This window comes from Acomys russatus, chromosome 2, assembly GCF_903995435.1.
Source record: "Acomys russatus chromosome 2, mAcoRus1.1, whole genome shotgun sequence".
In the NCBI taxonomy this organism is placed as follows: Eukaryota; Metazoa; Chordata; class Mammalia; order Rodentia; family Muridae; genus Acomys; species Acomys russatus.
The window spans coordinates 104081824-104107264 of NC_067138.1; the positions used below are offsets into that span (position 1 = coordinate 104081824).

Sequence of the window (25441 nt, forward strand, 5' to 3'; positions counted from 1 at the left end):
CTACTTGGAACATATAAAGCTATTAATGCCAAACATGGGAGTGTGCATATATATTACTGAGTTTCCTGAAAGCAGCAACTCAAAGCTTTAAGAGTGTGAACTGGCTCTACGATGGTTTGTGTCTTCCCTGCTCCCTAGTCTCCCCCCTTAAGGGAGGAAACAATCACACAGATCTTCACAGATTACTCTGCTAAATTGAAAAGGCATGGAGTTTAATGATTAATTGTTAATTTCAGGGTATTTTCAGAGCCAATAAAGTGAGCTTTAAAAATGAAGAAAATTTACAAAGTTCTAAATGACAAAATCCAGGGCTGCATCCTATAAGCCTCAAGGATAACAGTTTTTCAAACCATTTGGTACACAGCAGATAATATTATAGGAAAGTTCATGTTCTTAGAACGCTCAGAATGCATCTGCATTGGCCAATGCAACAGCCTCAGCAATGGACACCTCTTTGTGTATATTTGGTACTCTAGGAAAACAAAACAAAACCCCTAATATGTACAGAGGTTCATTTTACCGTTGAAGGGAGGAGGAAACTGCCGGGCCTTGTCAGCTGAGGGACTGATGTTCCTGCAATTGCCATGGCGACTGTCTGGCTTATCAAGCTCCCGCTCTCACTATCGTAATCGTCGGGAGCTGTGCAAATTGGCCTTCCTCGTTGATTGTGTGTTTCTGAAAGGGAAAGACGGAAGAAAACTTTAGGTCAGCTCGAGTTATTAAACATGCACTCCTTTTCTTATTTTCCATGATTCTTTAAAAGAAAAAGCCATCAATATAGACACACAGCTGACTCTTGGGAACCCACGGTTAAGACTCCCAGAGCCAAGACTCCATGTGTAAATTTTACACACCCCAGACTCGACTACTAAGACTCTGCAGTTGACTGGTAGTCTTACTGATAACATGATACTGGTTAACAGTGAGAAAAAGGAGCCTTCAGACTGTTTTCTTACGCTCAGAGGTAATTTACTGGCAGAGACATTAGTGCCACAGCACTTTAAGCAGATGCTCTTGACCCTTCAGCTCACTGTAACAGCCACTGGAGGCAGCTATACAGGTATTAAAGCACCACTATATGCCAGCACTAATTGATGCTGTTGTTTTAATGCTGCAGTTTATATTTATTCATATGTCTTTTAACTGTTAGCGCCACCATGTATACATATTGTGTCTATTTTAAAATAAATTTTAACTTTTCATAGGAGATTTATATAAATTGTGGTAAAAAGTAGCTTTTAAAAAGACCACTACCTATATTTTATCATATATCTGGCTCTTGATTTTTTTGTGTGACATTTCTAGATTATTTAGCTTGTCTGATTTTTTTCAAATAGTAGCAAATCTTGAAAAAAATTTTTTTCAGTTTAAATCCATGTTTTTAAAGGCACTAGCAATTTTTATCATCAAGATTTATTTCTTTTAAAGCTTAAACATTAACTCAGTTCTATTCTAGTACTTTCTAGAGGAAACCTGAACTGACCAGTTACCAGCACAAACATTCCTGTTTTTCTGCAGGAAACAATGTAGTGACCCAAACCAGGGGAGGTTATACTTCACTAATCTCGTAAAGACAATGAGTTATTTCCAAATAGTGTCAGATACCCAGGAGATGATTTTGACTTCACCAAACTGCAAGTACTGTATCAGGTTAATTGCTAGTTTCACGACAACCTAAACTGTGCATGTAAGCACCTTCTGAATCGTCAAAGTAAGAGGAACAAAACTTTGTAGGGTCTAGTTTTTAAGGAGCATTGTAGTTTCAACATCCTGACTTGGAATAAATGTAATTCTTGATGTGCAGGTGAACATTAATTTCAATTACATATCTCTGAATGAAGCTGACTATAAGGGTAGTAGATGGAAGTCAAGAATTATTCTCTCTTAATATGCACAATACACATACATACAAGAAGAACTGTATTTTCTGAAAGGCAGTTATAAACTGCTATAAACTCAAAATTTAAAATCAATCCTAAGATCTTCTTAGGGGGAAATCTCACAATGAATCTTCTCAAATACTCAAAAGTTTTAAAGAATATGGTTAAACATGGCTATTTACAGTTTATTTTGATAGTAGTGACTTTAAAAATAATTTTAAAATTATTATTTTTGTATATATATGGGTATGTTGCCTGCACATATGTATACCTTGCATGTGCCTGGTTCCCAGAGAAGCCAGAAGAGTGTACTGGGTTACCTGTAACTGTAGTCACTGGTTGTGGGGCACCTCGTGGGGGCTGGGAATAAGTCTTCGGCAAGACCAGTCAGTGCTACTAACCGCTGAGCCCCATTCCAGCACCAGGGTATATTTTCTTGATTTTTTTTTTTTTTTTTTTTTTTTTTGGTTTTTCGAGACAGGGTTTCTCTGTGTAGCCTTGACCATCCTGGACTCACTTTGTAGACCAGGCTGGCCTCGAACTCACAGCGATCCGCCTACCTCTGCCTCCCGAGTGCTAGGATTAAAGGCGTGCGCCATATACTGTTTAACCTTAAAAGACATTTTCTAGAACTCTTAGACAACAAGCTGTGAAAAACTACATTAATTATGTTAAGTACCTGTAAAATCGTACAGTTGAGGTACAGTTTCCATGATAATACCAATCAGAGGAAGGTACAACATAGCCACCCGAGCCTTTATCTGAGGGTCAGAGTACCGTGGGTCAGAGTCGTGGCTGGACAGTAAGTTGTGTACCATATTGATGACCTTCTTATGCAGCCCAAACAGTCTATTTGAAAAGAAGAAGAGAAGAAGCCATGAGTGCAAAGATATAGCACGTCACAGCACTCTATCAGCCTTGTCCAGGCGTTTGTTCTGCGAATTCATTCTATAGAATATTCACTTTAAAGTAGGTAAAATACATACATTTGAAAATAGATTTTCAAATACATATATTTTCATACAAATGTAAACACACTTGAAATACATTGCAAATATGGTAGGAAAAGGAAGAACGTTATTATTAACTCACTTAAAAGTAAAACCAAACTCTTTGAAATAACTCCTTGTTAGTGCTTTTGAATGATAAGGAACATAAAAGGACAACAGTACCAATTTCAACAAAAACTTAAATAATACTATGTGTAACGAAATGGGGGTTGCACATATGTCATGGCACCTGTGTGGAGGTTAGAGGACAACTTTGGGGTGTCAGTTTTTCCTTTTACCTTTTGTGGGTGCTGGGGATTCAATTCAGGCCATCATGTGCACGCATACACTTTCCCTCCTGAGCCGGCGCACTGGCTCTGTAGTAAAAATTCTGAAGTGGTAGCTTTAACTTTTATGCCAACAAATAGGGTCTCTCCACATATATCAGAACCACATTATTTCCTTCCTTTATTTTTATGTTGTATATGTACTTGGCACAAGTATATGCATGACTTTGTGTATGTGTAAGGAACCTGTGTGTAAGGCACGTGTGTATGAGGTGTGCATGTGTGTGTGTGAGTGTGAGGCATTGAGTGTGTGTGTATAAAATGCAGATGTGTGGAGATCAGAGATGGATATCAGATGTCTTCCTGAATTGTTCTCCATTTTATTTTTTGAGGCAAGGTCTCTCCCTGACCCTGAGTTAGCAACTGGGCAAGATGAGCTGACCAGGGAGCTGCAGGAATCACCCCATCTCTACCTTCTCAGTGCTGACTACAGGACATGTGCTGTGCCCAGCCTCTTCTGTGGGTGCTGGGAACGCAAACTCAGCTCCTCCTGCCTGAATGGCAGATTCCTAATGGATGAGGGAGCCAGCTCCCCTGCCTCTATTACTTGTTGTTTCCTGAAAGAACCATCCTCTGACATATTGTGCGGTCAGTAGGTGGGATCCCTTTTGCCGTCTGTCTCTGTCTCACCTCATGTAGGTCCTTCTGATTTTTCTCCCCAAGGTAAGCATGCAAGGGTTCCCGTCCTCTTCTCACACTTGCTCTCTCCACAGACAGAAGGTACTTTGACTCCACAGATCACTCAAATTAAAGTTCACCCACCCCAACTCCACCTGGCCCTGAGCTGCAGCAGGCAGCAGCCTCCAGGCCGGTCCTGGCAGGAGAACCCACCAACAAGCGCTTGTCTTAGCAAAGACAAGCTGTCCTGGGCCTGCTCTAGCTAGGCCTTTTGAATATGCTCATCTCTTCTAAAATTTTTTTAAAGAAATTTATGTATATGTGTAAATGTGAGTTGCGGAGGTGGGCATGAAGGCCACTAGGGGGCATAAGATCTCCTGGAGCTGGTGGTTGTGCGCCACAGAAAGCAAACTCAGGTCCTCCGCAAGAGCAGAAAACGCTCTTAACTGACTAGCTAGCTCTGCAGGCCCAGGTATGTCCATCCTAATCCTATGACAGTCTTTTTAGTCTCAGAAAAGGTTCTATTCCCCTGGAAAACGCTCTCCAGGCTGCCAGTGAATCCCACCTCTCCTCCACACTGTCCACGGCTGTCCTGACCATACTCCTCCCTTGCTTTAACCAAGCCTTTCCTATTGTGAAGGCACATCTTACTTTTAATTATAGGTTGGCTCATAAAGCATACATTCACATCCTGTTAAAACGACATCCGCAGTCATATTTCAGTCCCCATTCCTGCTCGATGCTCTTCCCAACAGCAGCTCCCACCGCCGTCCTCACACTCCTCAGGACTAATCCAGGTGCTGACTCTCCTTAACTCACTCATTCTCTTTCAACTTTGAGATACGCTTCACATACAGTCTTACTTCCCAACAAGCTCCTCTCCCACTTTCATGTCTCCCTGTGTGTGTGTCCTGTTGTTAGCACGGCCATAGGTGGGGGTGCTCTGCTCTTTACGTTCTCACCACAGTGATCGTGCCTGGACAGGCACACACTCTTACCCTCTCAGCAGTGGGCACATCCAGACTTCAACCTGTCTAAACTTTGCTTTCATGAAGCCTTTTCATGCATTTTATTATCCAATCACATTAAAGTATTAGATGTATAATTATACAATTCTCAGTGCTAATGACTGGATCCAGAGCTCCGTGCATGCCACACACACATGCCCCAACTCCTACTCCATTCTTGCTGTCTGACTCAAGATGCTGCTCTTGTTCTTTTGTTTTAGTTTTTTGGAGACAGGGCTTCTCTGTGTAGCTTTGGCTGTCCTGGACTCACTCTGTAGACCGGGCTGATCTTGAATTCACAGAGATCTATCTGCCTGCCTCTGCACCCCAAGTGCTGGGATTACAGTCATGCACCACCATACCCGGCTTGCTGCTCTTGTTTTTTAAGGAGTTTACTTTAGCCAGAGAAAAACAAATACACAGCATAAAAAGCTTTGCATTATTATAGACAGTGATATGTAAATTAAGAAGTATAAATCTTCTATTTTCCAAAAATATCTTATAAAATTAACATTTAATTACACTACAGAGTCGTATCAGCTAGTTTTTTGTTAACTTGAGACAAACTAGAATCACCTGGGTAGAATGACTCTCAACTGAGAAAATACCTCCATCAGAATGACTTCTAGGTATGCTTGTGGAACTTTTTTTTTTTTTTAATTGATGACTGATGTGGGAAGGCTCAGCCCACTGAAGCAGGTACTGCCCCTGGGCTGGTGGTAGCTTTGGGTGCCATAAGAAAGCAAACTGATAACACTCAGAAGAAGGGGAAGCAGGCTATCAGGATGAGACCTGATAGGCTGTGATCATAGGTGGGAGGGGTTCCCTTCTGTCACAGGCCTAGGGGAGGAGAATAGGGTGAAAGAGGGAGGGAGGGAGGAAAGGAAAGATACAAGTGAGGTGATAACAATGGGATGTAATCTGAATAACTTATTTAAATTTAAAAAAAGCAAACTGAGCAAACTATGGAATAAGGCTGTAAGCATCAGCTCCTGCCTCCCAATTCCTGCTCTGAGTACCTGTGCCCTGATTACCCTTCCTGATGGACTGTGATCTGGACATGGAAGCCAAACAATCCCTTTCCTTTCCAAGTTGCTTTTGGTCATGACATTTCATCCCAGGGACAGGACAGAAACCTAGGACAACAGCTCTTTAAAAGACAAGAGGATCTATGCCTCGATTACACTGTTTCTTGGTTAACATTCCAGCTATAAGGGAAGTATGTAACAAGCACATCTTCGGCTAACTATAGATCACACTACTGCTAATCAAGGAATGATTCTGATTACTTAGCAAGGAGGTGAAATTAAAGGACAAGCACTCCCCCTAAGGATCTGGCAATGTATCCGGCTCAGTATCTCTGCCTAGACCTGTAAGACTGTGACACAGGTATGCGGCCCTCTAGGGTCATTCAAGGGTTGTTTTAGACAGAAAAACTTCAATTGCTAAGGCCGAAAGATAGAAATGAACTTGTCACAATCAAGCTAAAAGGTATAATGGTTTATTTAGATGAGCTGGACTTCTAGCTACTAAAAAAACATTAAACAAACTCTAAAACTCTAAGAGTTCAAACCCAAGCAGGAAGCACAGCCATCTGCTCTCTAGCGTATACTCTAATGGGAGGGGGTACAGGAAAAACTTCAAGGGAGAGCTTTGCCAAAGAGAAAACGGGCTGCATGGCTAGGAGTGAGTGCTTCCCGGGCAACAGGGCTATCACTTAGCAGGCAGTGAGAGCCTCAGCAGGGATCTCCTGCTGGAGGAGGAGGAGAGGCCCTGACACTGCAGCAGGCTCTATGAAGGCCGCAGGGCACTCAGGTACTGCGATGGGCAATGCCCAAATGCATGAACTTGCTGCATTTAAGACACAGACAATAGTTAAGGTAGGGTTTGGGGGACTATTATTAAAAGTCTGGGTTTTACTCTAAGTGGTACTTAACTTACAGGGAGAGAGCAAGGATAATTTTAAGCAAGGTCACAGCATAATCTTACCCCATTTAAAAAGACTATTCAGGCTATTGTGTCAAAAATGATTTTAGAGGCTTAAGAAGGAAGGTAATTAACTCCAGTAGAAGCAGGGATGGGAAGAAGTAGCTGAACGTGGGATACATCTTGAGAGCTGCAGAATTTGCTAATAGAGTGGGCACAGGAAAGACGAGGAAAAGGATGAAAAAAAAAGGGCTGATGAGCTCTTCTAATGTGCAGCACACAGGCTACCGTGCCTGAATACACAAAGAAAGGTGAGAGTGAACTCACAGAACTCAACAAAAATCTTTCCCAGCCATGCATCCTGAGTCAACTAAAGCTATGTTCCCCTGTGGCTCAGAAGCTGGCTGTCTTCAGTCAACTTCAGCATCAGACTATAGCTAAATCACCCCTGCTGCTTCAAATAGTGAGTTAGCCAGTTCGTTTGTGACAGTCTGCAAAGAGACAACCTTTAATTAACCCAGTTTTCTCAATAGAGAAAGCCTGACAATAAGGAATAGTGCTTAGCGACACAGTTGATTCAGAGGTTGGTGTAACCTCCTCATCTTGTGTGCTGTAGCAAACAATCCATGTTTGATATAAGTCACATGCAATTAGAACTAACCTAATCCACGCAGCAACTTGCTTAACGTTGGAGACGGTATCCGTCTGAATAGCTAGCTGACCCTAATGAGCCTACAGAAATATTTAGACTTGTGCAGGAGAAGGAATTCATTCATTCACCCTCTCCCCCGTGAGCCATGAACAAAGGTAGTAATTAAGCATAACTTGGTGGAAACCCTCTTGCAGTCAGAGCAGAGGTGACTATTCCTGCAGAGTAAACGTGATGAAGCCAATGAGTTGAAGACACAAAGAACCCTCTTCCTTCCAGATATGAATAAACGCATTTCCTTTAACAAAGTCAGTTTGAAGAACTTTTAATTTCTTACAACTAAAGCCATCCTGACCAAGTAAAAATGCTGGGAATATAGCATGCAGGGAGCCATGAAGTTGGCCTGGATCACAGGTTTCTCAGGTTCGAGTCCATGGTCCTGAGAGCCGGATGCACTCCCTCAGGCAGTGCAGCGTCCAGGCATCTTTGTGTTTCTGTTCCCTTGGAAGTCAGGGAAGCATGGAAGCTTGACAGGACAATTAGTCTTAGAATTAATCTTGTGAACTCTGTATAACTTTCAAATGTCATTGTATCCTGGGACTACAACTCTATTGATCTTAGCCAATTGCCACTTTAGTCTGTTTCTGATAAAGGTATTTTTTAAAAAAAACCTGATTGTTCTTAATAAGGTTGTCACTGCCTCAGCTGTGCTGTGGCTGCTCCACCTGGCCTGATTTAATTCCTCGAGGATGTATCAGGTGACCCTGGTACAGTAAGTAAGAGCAGGCACTCACACTAACATTCCAACGCCTGACTGAGGTCCACCAGGTGTTAAGGACAGCTAGTACATTTGGAAAAGCTAAAGAGCATCTTTTCTCCTCAAAAACGGACACCTTTATTATTTTCAAATGACATGATACTTTTTTGTGAGATGGTAAGACATGAAAGTGCTTGCAAACAGAACTGGAAGGCCTAGTCCTAGCCATTACACTTTCCTCTCTGTACAGTCTGTACAGACCCTACTCGGTATGGAGCCTATGGCACACCTCTTCAGAATCCCACAGTCTCGTGAAAACTAATTCTTTAAAATATATTCTATATGTATGTTCTCATTATTTTAAAAGTACACATCTTTCACTTGCAGATAATCTGGCCTTTTAACATTTATTCAGTATCAACTATTTCCCTGACATATTACTAAGGACTTCAAGAACCTATGTTTTCTTTAGTAGATTCTTAAGCAGATTAAACATTCATTAAAAACCTACTTAAAGTTGCATAGTTGCATGTTTTTGTTTCATGGACGTATTGTATGACACTTACCTTCAGGATAAACTTAAGATGATCAGAGTACCAAAAAATTTTTTTAACCCAAATAATCATGATTATACAGTTTTGCTTTTTAAATATTTGTTTTTAATTTCGTTTTGTGTGTGTGTGTGTGTGTGTGTGTGTGTGTGTGTGTGTGTGTGTGTGTGTTTGTGTGTGTATGAGCACATGAATGCAGGTTTCCTGAAAGACGACTAGCAGAGGTCATATCTGGAGCTAGTTACGGGTAGCTGCGAACCAGCTGACATCAGTTACTGGGGACCAAGTTCAGGTCCTCAGAAGAGCAGGACACACTCTCTAACTAAGCCCTTTCTTGGCCTGTTTTGTTCTTAAACAGGAGATGGAGTCTTGCTATGCTGCCCAGGATGGCCTCAAATTCAGGATCCTATGGCCTCAGCCTTCCAAAGAGCTAAGAATTCGGGTTGGTGTCATAATGTCAGGCTATCAAACAGGTCTTTAACATATAACTGTTAAGATGGCACCTCTCATAAGGGCTGCTGTCCCATAAGATACCAAGGCACTTCATAATGAAAATCACCAGATGGTTTCTTTTCCTGTATCAGTCACCAAAGACCCTCTAACAGTGTATTCAACAGCAGATATTTTTTAAAGGATAGGGATTTAAGAAAGATGCTACATAACAGCATTATAAAATGTTCTCACCAGGAATTAAAGAAAAACCAGTCTGTTTTCCTTAACTGAAAAGTGCCTACAGTATTTTAATAAATAGTCCATGTATCTTTCTTTCTTTCTTTTTTTTTTTTTTTCCTTTTTTTCCAAGACAGGTTTCTCTGTGTAGCTCTGGCTGACCTGCACTCGCTTTGTAGACCAAGTTGGCCTCAAACTCAGTGATCTGCCTGCCTCTGGCTCCCAAGTGCTGGGATTACAGGCGTGCACCACCATGGCTGGCTCATAATCATTTCTTGTACTACTAAAAAATCAACCATGATATGCCATCAGTGTAGATAAATCTCAAATTCAGGAAAATATAAACACCATCTCAAAAGTACTGAATATAGACATAGCAAGTACATGGATCTTAAAGAATTAAAAAACAGAAAAAAATATAGAGGCAGAGATGGTGTTAATTTAAATGTTAGCAAATCTATCCACTGGCTAAAGTCAAACGGATTTTCTACAATGTGGAAAAGCTGTACTCACCCTTCAGCGTCAGGGTCTAAAATGAGCGCCAGTTCCGTCAGCACGAGGCCGGCCAGGTAATGCTGCTGGCGGAAGGGCAAGGACAACTCAAACATGTTTGCAGTCTTCTGGTCCTGCACACTTGTGGAAAATCCAGAACTCTGTTGGGGGTAAGACAGAACTCAACCGTTGATAGCTGTGCAACGAACATCCTACAGTGGGGGCACTGCAGCATATGACATGTAATGCTGCTACGCCAGACAAAAGCTACTCTGGAGAGTTCACAGAAAAGTACCTGCTCTTACTTTGGGTATGGGAGACTATAGTGACATCTATTTACTTCCTTTATCAAACACAGGAGACCAACCCAGCCTGGGAATTCTACTTGGGTATTAGAGACTTTAGGAAGAGGACTCAGGAGTACACAGGTCAACAATGACCTCACAGAAAGCCCTTAGGAGAGCAGCTTGCTCAACTCATGAATTTGTTTGTTTTTAAGTAGGAGACGGGGTCTTGTTATGCTGGGTCTCAAACTCATGATCCTACAGCTTTAGTCTTCCAAACAGTTTATCAATTTTATTACTGAAATTAATTAGCAAAAAGTTTAATTTTGCTTTTCTCATATTGAAAATTTCTATTTGCTTCATTTTTTAACCACCTATTATTTCAGTGACCCTCTGAAGGGAAGAAATGAAACTCAATAGCAATGTTACATATGCCCTCATCCTAAAGGATAGGAGAAATGTCCATAATCACGGCACTTAGTGTCTAAAGAAATTTCAAATATAACCTAAGCTACTTTTTAGCAAACTTACTATCTTTGAAATTTGTGGATCATCTTGTGGTCTTTTCACTAAATCTTCAGAAGTTATAGTCTTGAAAAAGCTTCTATCCCTCAAGACACATTCTATATTCACATATATGAATGCGTATATATGTATACATATTTATATATGTGTATGTATATGCATATATGTGTATGTGTCTCCAGCATACAGAGCAATAGAACTTCCTATTGCTATAGAGAAAACTTCGAATTAAGTATAAAGAATACTTTCTGCCCTTCCCACAGAGGGTATGTCTATGTCTAAAATCTAAAAATTACACAGTTAATCAAGAAAGTAAACTAGATAATTCAAGAAATTCTATGAGAATTTCATAGATAAATGTCATGTAGTAAGGAGGTTTTAGGAAAGGCCCCCAAAGGGGATGTCTATTATGGTGGTTTAATAGGTGTGGCCCCAGAGACTCGTGTGAGTGGCACTATTAGGAGGTGTGGCCTTGTTGGAGGAGGTGTGTCACCGCAGGGGCGGGCTTGGAGGTCTCCTACGCTCAAGCTATGCCCAGTGTACTCCAGTCTCCTGTTGCCTGCATATCACGATGCAGAACTCTCAGCTACTCTCTAACGCTGTGCCGTCCTGCACGCCACCATGCTTCTTGGCACGATGAGAACGGACTAACCCTCTGAACTGTGAGCTAGCCCCAGTGAAATGTTTTCCTTTAAAAGAGTTGCCGTGGCCATGGTGTCTCTTCACAGCAATGAAACCCTAGCTAAGACAGAAGTTGGTACCCAGAGTTGGGCATGGCTGTGATAGGCCTGACCTTGATACTGGGAAGAATGTAGATTTTGGGACTTTGGATTGGAAAGCAGTAGAGTGACTTAAATTTGGCTTAATAAGCCATCCTAGTAGGAACATGGAAGACAGTGGTGCTGAGGTGATTTGAACTGTGGGGTCCTGGGTCAAGGGACCCAGAGAAGAATTTTAGTGTGTGGCCTAGAGACTGTTCTTATGATATTTTGGTAAAGAATTTGTCGGCTTTTTGCCCTTGTCTGAAAAGTTTGCCTAAGGCTAAGGTGAAGAGTTTTAGATGAACTGTATTGGCAAAGGAAATTTAAAAATAGCCTAGTATAAACTCTGTTGTGTGGTGACTAATGTTAACTCATATGAAGAGCATTATGATGAAAAGGAGCAGGCTAAGCAAGGAAAAGTACAAAATGTATGGTTCAAGGATTAAAGGAGCACAAGGAAGTGGAATGGAGCTAAATCCTGTTTTCAAGGAGATAAATGGGTTAAAGATATTAAATGCATGGTGGTGCACACCTTTAATCCCAGGGGAGGCAGAGTCAGGCAGATCTCTGTGAGTTCAAGGCCAGCCTGGTCTACAAAGCAAGTCCAGGACAGCCAGGACCACAAAAGAAACCCTGTCTTGAAAAACAAACAAACAAAGATATTAAATGGAATTAAGGGAGTGGTGACCTCAGGGCAGGATCCTATCCCTGCTGAGCTTCCATTTTGTGTAAAGGAATTAAAGATAAGTTTAGGTCCAAGCTGTGGTGGTACATGCAATTAATCCCAGCACTCTAGAGACAGAGGCATGTAGATCCCTGAGTTCAAGGCCAGCCTGGTCTACAGAGCAAGTTCCATAACACCCAAGCTTAGGCAGTGAAGGAAACCATGGAAAACAGAGAGCTGATGAAGACGTAACAGAACAGCGGGGCTGTCCCAGCCCTGGCAAACAGCAGAGCTTGGCAGCTTCAGCAGCCTGTTTCTGGCTTTAGAATCAAGAATTGAAGAAAGGGGCTATGGAATCTCTCTTTACATCAAAGGGAAGATGCTGAGGTCAGGTGTGTGGCAGGGGTGCTCTTACAGGAGGATTAGGAAGGCCACTGTGTGAAGCTGTGAAGGTGAAGCCTGGAGGTTAGAGATGACAGTCATGGGACACCTGTAAAGGAAAGCTGCTACCAGGGGTGGAACCGGCCCATGAGAAGGAAGTGTGTTGCAGTCAACAATGCTGGAGGGAACTGAAGATCTGGAGAGCGTCTTGACATCAGATATGGAGATGTGGGGTTAGAGTTTGCCCAGCTGGTTTTCAGCCTTTCTTTGGTCCAGCGTTTCCTCACTGTGCTCCCTTCCCTACATTTTGGAATGGTCATGCATATCCTGTGCCACGATATGTTGGAAGTATGTGATTTTTTTTTTACTTTGATTTTATAGGAGATTACAGTTAAGAAATTGTATGATTCTCAGAAGAGACTCTGAACTTTGGACTTTTAAACATTGTTGAAACTGTGATAGACTATGGGGCCTTTTAAAGTTAGAATAAATGCGTTTTGCATTATGTTATGGCCTCAAGCCTACGGTGGTCAGGGACTAGGACATCTATGTTAGTCACTAATATTTAAAAATTACACAGTTAAACAAAAAAGTGAATAAGATAATTCAAGAAATTCCATGAGAATTTCATAGGTAAATGCCCTGTAGTAAGGAGGTTTTAGGAAAGGCACTTCTGACTAACTTGCTGCTGGCTAAGTAGCCACAGCTATGGAAGAAAACAGAGGAAGAATGCAAAAGGCTAGATGCATTCATTAGGGAGGCATAAAGATAAGTGAAAACAGGTTGATCCAGGAGACATTCTGAAAAGATGAAATTTAAAGTTGTGGTTGGCTCTCTAATATTTTCCAGTTTATGTAAGTGAGGTTTAATTAAAAAAACAAACATGTAAAATGGAGCTAGTCTACAGAACTGACTGCATCTGGGCATTCCACACCATAGAAATAAAATTAGGGGATGCATAAGAGCAGCTATGACTTCAGTCATTAGGACTACTATGAAAACAGCTTGTCCACCTCATGAAGAATATAACAAGAACATTTTATTAGGGAGGAGGAAACTCTCGGCTTCCATGATACTACAACTATAAAGTCTTAATCTTTTTAATCCCCAAAGAAACTGCTAGCTGTGTGAGTCAAGTACAGCTATATATAAATGCACACTGAGTTTCTGTAAGCGAGTGAGCAGGCTGAGCTGGCAGGCTGGCACTGCAGCCTGACTCTTTTCTCTGCTTCCTTTCATAAGCATTTACCCCAAACTTGGTCTCCACATATGCATCAAGAAAACAACTCAATTTGTGAAAACATCAAAGTAAAGGAGTTTATGTAGGTGAACTCACGTACCTGAGCGAAGGAAGCACGTCACGCTCACGGACCCGGCTCTGCACTAAAGCTGTGGCTCCAAGCCTCACCTGACCTCCTCTTACTTTCTGTTTCTGATTTGGAGGGAGCCAATGTACATAATAACAAAACAACCTCCTAGAGCTGTCCTGGGAATTGGATGGGCACTCAGAAGTGAGCCAATTACCTAACCAATCATCAAATAACACACCATCATCTCTCCACGCATTGCTTTCAGTCCTTTTGTGTGAGGATGAACATATGTATGTCCTCCCATTGTGCATACCTGAGATGTCGCAGAAGAAACAGAAGGCGATGGAGAGGCAGGCGGGGTGAGCAAGCTGCAGGGTAAGTTTAATGTAACATAGTGTTCGTGGCTGCAGATGATTCGCAGAAAGTCCAACCTCAAGGACAGCAGGACACTTGGATTTGGCAGTGAATAGAGCTTTGAGGACACCTTGGAGGCATTATGTAAATAAGAGAACACCAACTTATGTGTTTTTTTTCCTCCCATAGTAATATGCCAGTAACAGAGGTTTGGGGTTCTGTGGCTTATATGACAATACCTCTTTTCCAAAATTACAACAAACACTATAAACAAGTCTACAGTATAAATCCACCTGACCAAGCTAAAGTCACATTTGTTTACTGCCAATGTTGCAATAATCCTCCAAGATGCAGGAGGTAAACCTCAGAAGTTCAAGACCACTCTCAGCTACAAAGAGAATTTGGAGCTGCCCTAGGCTACATGAAATCCTATCTCAAATAAACAAATAATACTCAGAATAGAAAAAGTTCAGTTATCTGTGCACTCACCATAAATGCTGTATTTGTACAGCATTCAAAGGCTGCATTTCATCACAATCTGGCTTTTAATGGGAAGAAAGAAATACTGAGGAGTGTAGTAAACTGGCTATTCTAGGATCTGCTTGCTTTAGTCCTAATAAAACATACACCATGTATTTTTACTACAGTATTAGTAACACAAAACTCTGTGCTCCTTTTTCATTTTAATATCAGTATATGAATGTGGTCCTGAAGCTTAGCCCTGAAACCAGCTACCCCAGTATTCCAGTTACTCAACTACTGACTATGTATTACCTGTTTGTAGCAGGACTTTATAAGGCTAAAGACAAAACCTCTGTCCATAACAGACAACAGATCATTGAGAAAGAAGGCAAGGCTTGTATTGAGTCTCTCAACCATTTCTGTGTCCTAGAAAACAATATAAACAACAACAGTAATAATGATCATGATCAAAAGCACAGTTTACTCTCAGCTCATAAGAGACATCAACGGGAAGTCATCATCACCTTCTGAAATCGTGACATGACATCATTAGCAATTGTGCTAACCAGAGCAGCAATATCATCCATAAACCGTTCTGGAAAGCGGGTTTTCCTTGGAGCATCCAGTTTGTCGTTAAAGTACAAGTGGTGTACCATGCTCTTTACCTGTAAAAGGACACCATTATCTGTGTTGTTTTGCTTTGTTTTATGACAGCATCTTACAGTGTAAACAGATTAGCCATGAGTCCTCATCCTCCTGCCTCAGGCTCGCAGCTCTTAGGATTATATGTATGTCTACCGCCTGGCTAATTTCTTAATTTTAAGAAAATTATAATAGCTCTATATACTCAGGCTATCTTAAAAATAAAACAAGTAATTTAGCAGTCAACTGAAATATTTTTTGATTTTCTAATATTTTGACAATGTTCCTTAAATATATTTTGTCAATGAAATATCAAATGCAATAAAACTTTTCCACTTTATTCTCATAAATTATTTTATCAAAAGGAATAAAATCAGTGTATGTTAGCAGAAAATAACTTCACTGTGTAAGAAAAATTTAATTAAAAAATTTTAAGATTGACTTATTGTTTTATTCCATTGCCCCTGAATAAGGAGCTTTCAATAGTTAGAAACCTGCCTTCACTGAACCATCATCAGTATCTATTACATAAAATATTAGTTAATAACTTTGAGTGATTTCCGTTTACAGAATGTTTTCAGAAAGACTTGTATTGTAATACTAGTAATGGTAATAAGGAATTTCAGTGTTTACACTTAAAGAGCTGACGTGTTGATAGCATGCAGCACAGCCAAATGAGCACAGGGCAGTACATGATAGCAAGAACTCCAGACTCGTCTGTAGCCCAGCCCCTCACCCCTTTTGAGATAGGGTGCAGCTCTGGCTAGCCAAGAATTCTCTATGCTGACCATACTGGCTTCAAACTCAGTTCTGCCTGCCACTGCAGACATGTGCTACTACTACTCCTAGCGCCCAGGCTTCTTTCTAACAGGCCTTGGGACGGGAGGTGTGCGTCACCATGCCCAGCTACAGCCAACTCTTGAACTATAATCTCTGGACTCATATTTAAGAAATCTGAGCACATAGGAAAGACTTTTGTTAAAGCCCAAATTACAATTCCTATCTTATGATGCAAGTATTCAAGTTATAAATTTGACATTTATATTCTAAGAGAAAATGAGCCTTTATCCCCAGGTTTACCTTTTCTGTAGATTAGTGAATCTATAGGAACAATGCTGTCTATCTCAAATACAGGTGACAGTCAGTGCTGATAAGAACTCTATGTCATATTCTAAAAGCGCTGTTATTTCCTTCTCTCTTGCCCTTCCTCCATCTGTCCTTCCCTCCCCCTCTCTCTTTCCATGTCTTTATTTCGTTAGTTTTTGCTACCGTTTTGTTCCTTATTGATTAAATATTATTTTTGTTGAAAGAAAATGGTCCTATGATCTGAGCTTTCTAGTCCTAAGGGAGAAAACAAAGAGGAAGAGCCCTAGCTCCAGAATGCCTGAACTTGATTATAGTGCTGCTACCTAAAGATGTGTACACTAGAAAGCTATATAACCTAACAGGCCTGCACAGTCACGTGATAATCACTCACCGCTTTGGTTCATTGAGAGGTGTGCATGTACATAAGTATAGCCATGTTTTAAATGACATGAAAATATTAATTGGTTTATAGTATCATTTATTGAATTAAGCAAAGAAATGTCTCTCAAATTGGTTGTTACTAGCATTTCCCTATACATTGTTCACCTATAATAATAAAAGAATGTATTTTAAAGCTCTAAAATAATTGTTGCAAATCTACAGCATTGACTTTATTAACTTGCACAGACCAGCAAAGACTGTCCCAAGTTTCCTGATAAGTATTCAAGAAGAACAAGACATAACAAAATCAGAAATAGAGTTCAAATGAACCTCACATGTTATAATTTCATCTATATTGTGTTGGTGCCCATAATGTATATTTAGAAACAAATACATACAATTTTGCTTTGGGGGCAAACATGAGGACACACTATCTAAAAGAGAAATGAGCTGATACAAACTGCACATGGAGTTTGAAGGTATTAAAGAACATGTTCCGTTTGCTTACCATCAACTCAAAAAAGAACCAGGCTTGCTGCAGAGCTGATTCCCGAACGCTGCCACTACAAACAACCCACTGCAGAGCCAGTTCCTCATGGAAAAGCTATTCAGAAATAGATCAAGGTTATTATCAAAGTCAGATACGCTGGTGACATAAACCAAATGATAACACAGGTACAAATGAGGCGTAATGGGAGTAAGTGACACAGGGCACACAAATCACTGGACGACGCAGTGGACACACCCATTAACGAAACGACTGTTTATGCATGAAGACAGTGTGGCATGTTCAAAGCTGAAATATTACATATTATCTTGGAGTAAAATGTAATTTTAAAAGGACAGGCAGGAAACAACTTCCTAAATTGCACTTGCAAACAAAAACAAATTGACCAAAACCTCACAGCTATAAATTGGATTTTGTTTGTATTTTGAATACATATTTGAGCATATAACACATTCACCAACTTTGCTGGTACAATTTAGGAAATATCATCACAAATTCAAACTTTTCTATGTGCTGTTAAGTTTCATGTGCTTAGGGTATATTTTAAAAGCAGAACCTTCCTCATAATGGATACACATACAGAGCACTTGCGGAGCAGCACAGGCACTATGGAAGGCCTGCCAGGCTGTGCGTAAGGGGAAGTCAACAGCGCTTACTAAGACTGATAGCTTTTCTAACCCATCTTCCTTTCCCTGGAGATTCAAAACAAAACAGGAGCAGTTACAGAAGCAAAATTAAGGGCTCAAACATTTTTCTAGTATTAAAATTAGATTACCTAACTTGAATTAATATATCCTACTGTCAATCCGAAAGATAGAAACCTCACTGTAATGTAAACAATCCCTACACAACAGTGGTATGCCCAAAGGCTCCAGACAAGCACTGCTTGTTCAAATGTATTTTTAGACACAACAAAATTATTTTAGTATCTCACACTGGCTGTGTAAAAAAGCTTCACAAGTTTTAACTTTCCCCCTCTATGACTATCTTCTTATGAATCTACCTTTTTAGTTGGTAAGCGTCCCGTTAATGTTTGTAAGAAACTTGACGTCTCTGTGTGCGAAGACATACGATTACAACTTCGATCCATAGCCTATGGAGTGAAGATGGATGAATGACGAGAAAACATTAACACTGCTCTGGAGGACTGAAGGTCACGGACTATGCACAATTTTCAACCACTTATATTATTTCTGATCTCACTGCTATTTTAAGCTTCTTTAAAAGCAGTATGAAAACTGCTTCTGTTTTTTGTTTTTAGGATTAATTACCTTAGAGATTAATTACGCAGAGAGTGCTGCAAAGAATGAAACTTATCTGTGTAATCTACACATGCACATATCTAGTGAAAACACTTAACAGTAAAAACATACTTCTCAACTGGCTTCTGAAAAAAAAAAAATCAATAATTTTGTGCTCAATAAGGAAAATTAAAACTTTAGAAGCTTTACTTTTTTCTATTAAAAGCACAGCATTTAAGTTTGTCATAAACTGTGTGTAACCAGTTATATGTAATATAAATCAGTTATAATCTTAAACAAAAAATTGAATTTTTTGTAGGAATAAGAGAATTTTCCTTCAAAGCCAATACACAACTAAGAAGTATATTTTGATGCAGCATGCAGTTAGTCATCAAGCAACTAGTCTTAAATTATGTTACAGTTATAATAAATTTCATACTTTGCAACACAGTAAAAATAGAGCTTTCCCTCCAGCATTTATTCTTACAGCATGCATATTGTAACACTTCATATTTATTTATATTTAACTTCGATTTACTACCAATCTTTCTACTTGGTGATTATGAAAAAGAGATACAGCAATAAAGACCACAGGAATCAATACATTTAGTTATACTTTAAAGCAAATGAAAAACTGTTCGGTGTTTTCTACATAAAATTTTCTATAATGATGTACAAGCCCTGAATAAAACCTGTTAGAAAACTAACAGTGCATAAACAGCGGTCACAGAGACACTGGTACCAACAGTGCATAAACAGCAGTCACAGAGACACTGGTCCTAACAGTGCATAAACAGCAGTCACAGAGACACTGGTACTAACAACAGTGCATAAACAGCGGTCACAGAGACACTGGTACTAACAACAGTGCATAAACAGCGGTCACAGAGACACTGGTACTAACAACAGTGCATAAACAGCGGTCACAGAGACACTGGTACTAACAGTGCATAAACAGCGGTCACAGAGACACTGGTACTAACAACAGTGCATAAACAGCGGTCACAGAGACACTGGTACCAACAGTGCATAAACAGCAGTCACAGAGACACTGGTACTAACAACAGTGCATAAACAGCAGTCACAGAGACACTGGTCCTAACAGTGCATAAACAGCAGTCACAGAGACACTGGTACTAACAACAGTGCATAAACAGCGGTCACAGAGACACTGGTACTAACAACAGTGCATAAACAGCGGTCACAGAGACACTGGTACTAACAACAGTGCATAAACAGCGGTCACAGAGACACTGGTACTAACAGCAGTGCATAAACAGCAGTCACAGAGACACTAGTACTAACAACAGTGCATAAACAGCGGTCACAGAGACACTGGTACTAACAGTGCATAAACAGCGGTCACAGAGACACTGGTACTAACAACAGTGCATAAACAGCAGTCACAGAGACACTGGTACTAACAACAGTGCATAAACAGCGGTCACAGAGACACTGGTACTAACAACAGTGCATAAACAGCAGTCACAGAGACACTGGTACTAACAACAGTGCATAAACAGCGGTCACAGAGACACTGGTACTAACAGTGCATAAACAGCGGTCACAGAGACACTGGTACCAACAGTGCATAAACAGCAGTCACAGAGACACTGGTACTAACAGTGCATAAACAGCGGTCACAGAGACACTGGTACTAACAACAGTGCATAAACAGCAGTCACAGAGACACTGGTACTAACAACAGTGCATAAACAGCGGTCACAGAGACACTGGTACTAACAGTGCATAAACAGCGGTCACAGAGACACTGGTACTAACAGTGCATAAACAGCGGTCACAGAGACACTGGTACTAACAACAGTGCATAAACAGCAGTCACAGAGACACTGGTACTAACAGCAGTGCATAAACAGCAGTCACAGAGACACTGGTCCTAACAGTGCATAAACAGCGGTCACAGAGACACTGGTACCAACAGTGCATAAACAGCAGTCACAGAGACACTGGTCCTAACAACAGTGCATAAACAGCGGTCACAGAGACACTGGTACTAACAACAGTGCATAAACAGCAGTCACAGAGACACTGGTACTAACAACAGTGCATAAACAGCGGTCACAGAGACACTGGTACTAACAACAGTGCATAAACAGCAGTCACAGAGACACTGGTACTAACAGTGCATAAACAGCGGTCACAGAGACACTGGTACTAACAGTGCATAAACAGCAGTCACAGAGACACTGGTCCTAACAACAGTGCATAAACAGCAGTCACAGAGACACTGGTCCTAACAACAGTGCATAAACAGCAGTCACAGAGACACTGGTACTAACAGTGCATAAACAGAAGTCCCAGAGACACTGGTACAGTGTGTAAGGAAGAGGCAGGAGGAGACAGAAAACACAAGATCGTTATGGTGCAACTGGTGGCATTCATGCATAGTAGTTGGGGAATGTGCTAAATAAAAATACACACTTATAATGTAAAAAAAAAAAAAAAAAGCAAGCCACTGAAACCACAGCATGTACTATGAGGCAATGATCTAAAGGGAAACATCAGCAGCCAATAAAGAAACCTAGAATGCAAACACCACCTGTGTTGACTCTGCACTTGGGCTGGGGTTGGATCCCCATGGGGCAGCTTTTGGACCAGTGTTAACCCAGGAATTGGAGCGATCTAAACCCTAAGCACACAACAGAGAGCAGTTGGAGAGGAGAGAAATGTTACACAGTGCATGCTATGAATTACTCTTAAAGAAGCCCAGCCCTCCCCACGCCACATGTTCTTCATTAGTACTGTTAAAGCCACCAGAAGACCTCAGGGACACATCGCAGTATCTCCTATCACAAGTGTAACACTTACGGTCACCTCTCTGCAAAGTGACTGCCTTAAAGAGCAAACCACAGAAATCTCCCCATCATTACCCTCAAAATACTTCCTAAATATGGAACAAATTCTCAACTGCAATGAGACTTGGGGGAAATGGAGGAAAAAATAACCACTTTTTGCTAAAGGGCCTTAATTTCATTGCATTTCTTGTATCTGAAAGCTACTATGCAGTGAGAACTCCACAAATCTGCTTGACCTAACCTCTTCTTTCGATTTCTTTTAGAGAACAAAAAACAAGAAGGAAAATATTATGTAAAGGAAAAGCTAAATCTGTCCCTTCCTAATAAGAACAGTGAATTTGCAGTTCTGTTCTCTCTTTACTACTACTTGTCATTTAGATACATGGGGTATTATCGTGTATGAACATATAAGAAAAACATGTCTCTCTAGGAACGTATCTTCATCATCACCTTCATTAAATTTTAACATGCTAGCTATTTAAAAACATACTAGCACGTTGTCTTTTTTAGAAAGGGATTAAGATTAAGATTCTGTGCTCTATACTCCAACTTCCCGTCTTCAACTGGAGTAGAGAGCCTGCTCAATGGAGCTGGAGGAAGTTGTAACAGGTGTTCGGAGGGTTTCAGGGTAAGAATCAAAGACAACCCAAAGCAACCTGATTGAAAATACTAAAGCAGAAGCCAGGCTCCGTGGGGCACACCTGCAATCCCAGCACTCCAGGAGGCAGAGGCAGGGGGATCTCTGTGAGTCTACAAAGTGAATCTAAGACAGTCAAGAGTACACAGAGAAAACCCTGTACCAAAAAACTAAAACAACAACAACAAACCCCTCAAAAACTAAAGCAAAGAATGTACTGGAACCAGAAACTACAAAAACTAAGACTGCTTGAAAACAGAAAATGTTGGCGCAATGGCGATCAGGTGTCCAGACAGCCAGTTCCCAGGGAGATTCTCAACAGCAAATGTGGTGGCCCCGCCCACCAAAACAAAAAACAAAAAAACTCAGTCTGGGTCGATGAGGGGAAGGCCTACAGATCAGCACATTTTTTACATTTCCAGAGAAGTGTCTAAAAGGAAAATAACTACTGCTTCAAGTTTTGACTTTTGAGAGAATATTTTCTCTACTTTTCTTCCCAAGCACACTGTTGACACTGATTGTTGAAGATGGGAGCTAAGGTTCCTACACAGGCTTTGCTGCTTACTAATTTAAAAATCTAATATAAATTCATATCTATATATCTATATCTATATATCTCCTTAATTCAGTTTCTTATCTACAAAATTGAAATAATAATAGTCTCTCCTGATATTTTAAGGAGGGTTGAAGTGTAATGCCTTGAAGGTGGCAGATAGCAGAAACTGTTTACATAAAATTTTTTCCAGAGACTAAAATTTTGTATTTGAATTAGTAATTTGTAATGAGTATAATGCCTGTGCAAATGTATGTGCAACCTTGTTTAATATTTTTTAAATGTTTATGGCAATAATATAAGAATAAGCCTAAGAGATCATTAGAATATCTGTAGTTAACAAACATGACTCATTCCACTGAGGACGTACACTTTGTAGTGTGCAGGTGCTAAGTACTGCCCTCACTAAACAAGAAACAACTGAAGAAAAAATAAGCCTAACAATCTTGAATACTTTTCCTAAGCTTGAAGTCAGGGCTATACTTGTGCTTCATATGTAGAGACGTAGTTTTCCTGAATACTTTTTGTATGATAAGAGTGGAGGCCCTGAATAATGAACAGGTGGGTCTTACCCTAGATACCCTTTCTTGTCTAGGATAATTACTAACCATTGTTAAATAGTCCTACTACAGTGTACACAGGTTCATATGAAATGTAGCTCCATTACCAGCCAAGGCCAGTTCCTATTCTGGACGCTTTTCTGAAGAAGGAAGTCACAGGACATCATTACAGTGCATCTCTGTGCACACCAGCCACACAGGTCCCTCCCCACGCTATAGAACCAATCTGAGAAATTTTCACATGATAAGATATCAGACAAGTTACATGTGATGATTTATCCTGAACAAGTTTTAAGTTTATAACAGTAAGTAAGCATACTTAATAGGATTGTGAAAACTACTTACTGAGAATAGAAATATACAATTCTTGTTTATTCCTAACTCAAATAAAATAGAAAAAAATCCTTACTTACTTTGAACTCAACTACATCTTAAAATTAAGAATAGATTAAATACTTGTCATAAAGGGGTAACATGTCTTCAGTTTACCTTACTGCCAATGATTGACCGAACTTCATCATCTGGTGATGTGGGAGTCCCAGATATATCCGGATTGCTGTTGCTAAGGCTCCGTGAGCGATTTAAGTTAAGGCTTGCAGGTCTCACTGCAGACCTAGCCATTGTGGCATAATGTACTGATCCTCCCAAACCCCCGGGACCTAGAGTTACAACAAATAGCACAAAATTAATAAAAGAGAAAACGAGGAAAGGACTCTCCCCAAAATAACCAAAAATTTTACAAAATTCCACAGAAAATATAAACTGTTTTAGTTTCTAAATGAAAATTGTCAGTTTTTAAAAGAATGCCACTAGAAATAAGAGACAGTGACAGCTATATGAAGTCCTACTTTATAGCAGTTGATACAAACCATATGAATTACAAGTAAAATCACTGTCTTAAATATTTCTATATTTTGCTTTTGTTTTCGAGACAGGGTTTCTTTCTCCGTGTAGCCTTGGCTGTCCTGGACTCGCTTTGTAGACCAGGCTGGCCTCGAACTCACAGTGATCCACCTGCCTCTGCCTCCTGAGTGCTGGGATTAAAGGCGTGCGACACCACGCCTGGCTAATTTTTCTATATTTTGTAAACAATAAAAAAATAAATAAAATGAACAAGAAACACTAACGCTTTATATCTAGGACCCAAAAATGTGGTAGCTGCTAACTTTTCTGTCCCTTTTTGCCTACATTTCTGGCTATGGCCCCCTAGATATATGGTCACTATAGAAACATCCAATTTATTAACAACAAAAGTATGTTTTATTTCTCTATCTTCATGAGTGATATGAAAAATAACAGAATAGCATTTTGTTTCACACAGACAGACAGACAGACACACACACAACCCCCCACACACACCTAAAGACAGTTTTAAGAGCCTAGGTTATAAAAACAAGGAATTGCTTTGTCTAAATAAAATCACACACTATATCTTCTTTTAACATGTTCCATAAAAGCAAAAATATTCAGCAATTATACTCAATAGCTACATTTTTTGTGTATATGTGTACACATGTATACTGTGTGAGCATGCATATACACGTATGTATGTGCAGATTCTTAACATGGGTTCTGAAAGCAAACCCAGGTCATGACTGTATGATAAGCATTGTGCAGAACACGCCATCTCTTCTGCTCCATCCAGTCTATCCAATTGTAGAATATTTTAAAATGTCTTACTGAAAATGATACAAATCTGATAACTAATTAATGTGTATACTTACATGTAAAATGTGTGGAATCTTAATAATGAACTAAACAAAAAGGCGGATGGACACGCCTTCTGCGTACTCTCCCATGGCTATACTATTATCCCCACCACACGCTTAGACGCTCAAGCTGCACAGCTTAAGATCAAGATAGTAAGTTACAGGTTAGGATAGAAGACAGATGTTCCTGTTTTCACAACAAAGAAAAGTTCTAAGCTAAAGCTTAAACCAGCAACATTGCAAAGGGACACACGCCACCATCACCTATACAGCAAACAGGTAAGCAGTTTCAAAAGTGCGATAAACAACTAACTAACCAACTGGAAATTCAAACTCAAACATCCCTCATAAACACCACAATTGCCAATGTCATACGAAAGACAAGTAACTACTTGAAGCTTTAATATTCAGAAAGTTTATGCTATTTTACCTGTCACAAAGAAAAGTTTTCTAGATAACCAGTTTTGTAATACTATAATAGTCCTTATAGGCTTAATAGATAATTAGTCTACCATGCATCTCCTTAAGTGTCTAGTAACACTCTGAATGGCAAATAAAATATCCTATTAACTTTAACAAGAAATGATAAAATGTTTTCAGAGACGGATGAAGTGATTGTCATGGTACATTCACAACAATTAATTTAACCAAGCTCTCCAATTCAACTTAAAGCAAATATAAT

General features: G+C 40.1%; 1 protein-coding gene across 1 annotated transcript in view; it reads right to left on the bottom strand.

Moving 5' to 3' along the window:
• Dock7 (dedicator of cytokinesis 7) overlaps window positions 1-25441 on the bottom strand; it is a 182077-nt gene that overhangs the window by 46193 nt on the left and 110443 nt on the right. The window contains exons 22-31 of the mRNA XM_051164576.1: window positions 23540-23709; window positions 21045-21134; window positions 18247-18336; window positions 17244-17339; window positions 15151-15291; window positions 14939-15052; window positions 14124-14294; window positions 9907-10046; window positions 2560-2729; window positions 521-675 (exon numbers count right to left, since the gene is read on the bottom strand). Coding sequence (XP_051020533.1) covers window positions 521-675; window positions 2560-2729; window positions 9907-10046; window positions 14124-14294; window positions 14939-15052; window positions 15151-15291; window positions 17244-17339; window positions 18247-18336; window positions 21045-21134; window positions 23540-23709 — 1337 coding nt within the window. The remainder of the gene's footprint in view (window positions 1-520; window positions 676-2559; window positions 2730-9906; window positions 10047-14123; window positions 14295-14938; window positions 15053-15150; window positions 15292-17243; window positions 17340-18246; window positions 18337-21044; window positions 21135-23539; window positions 23710-25441) is intronic.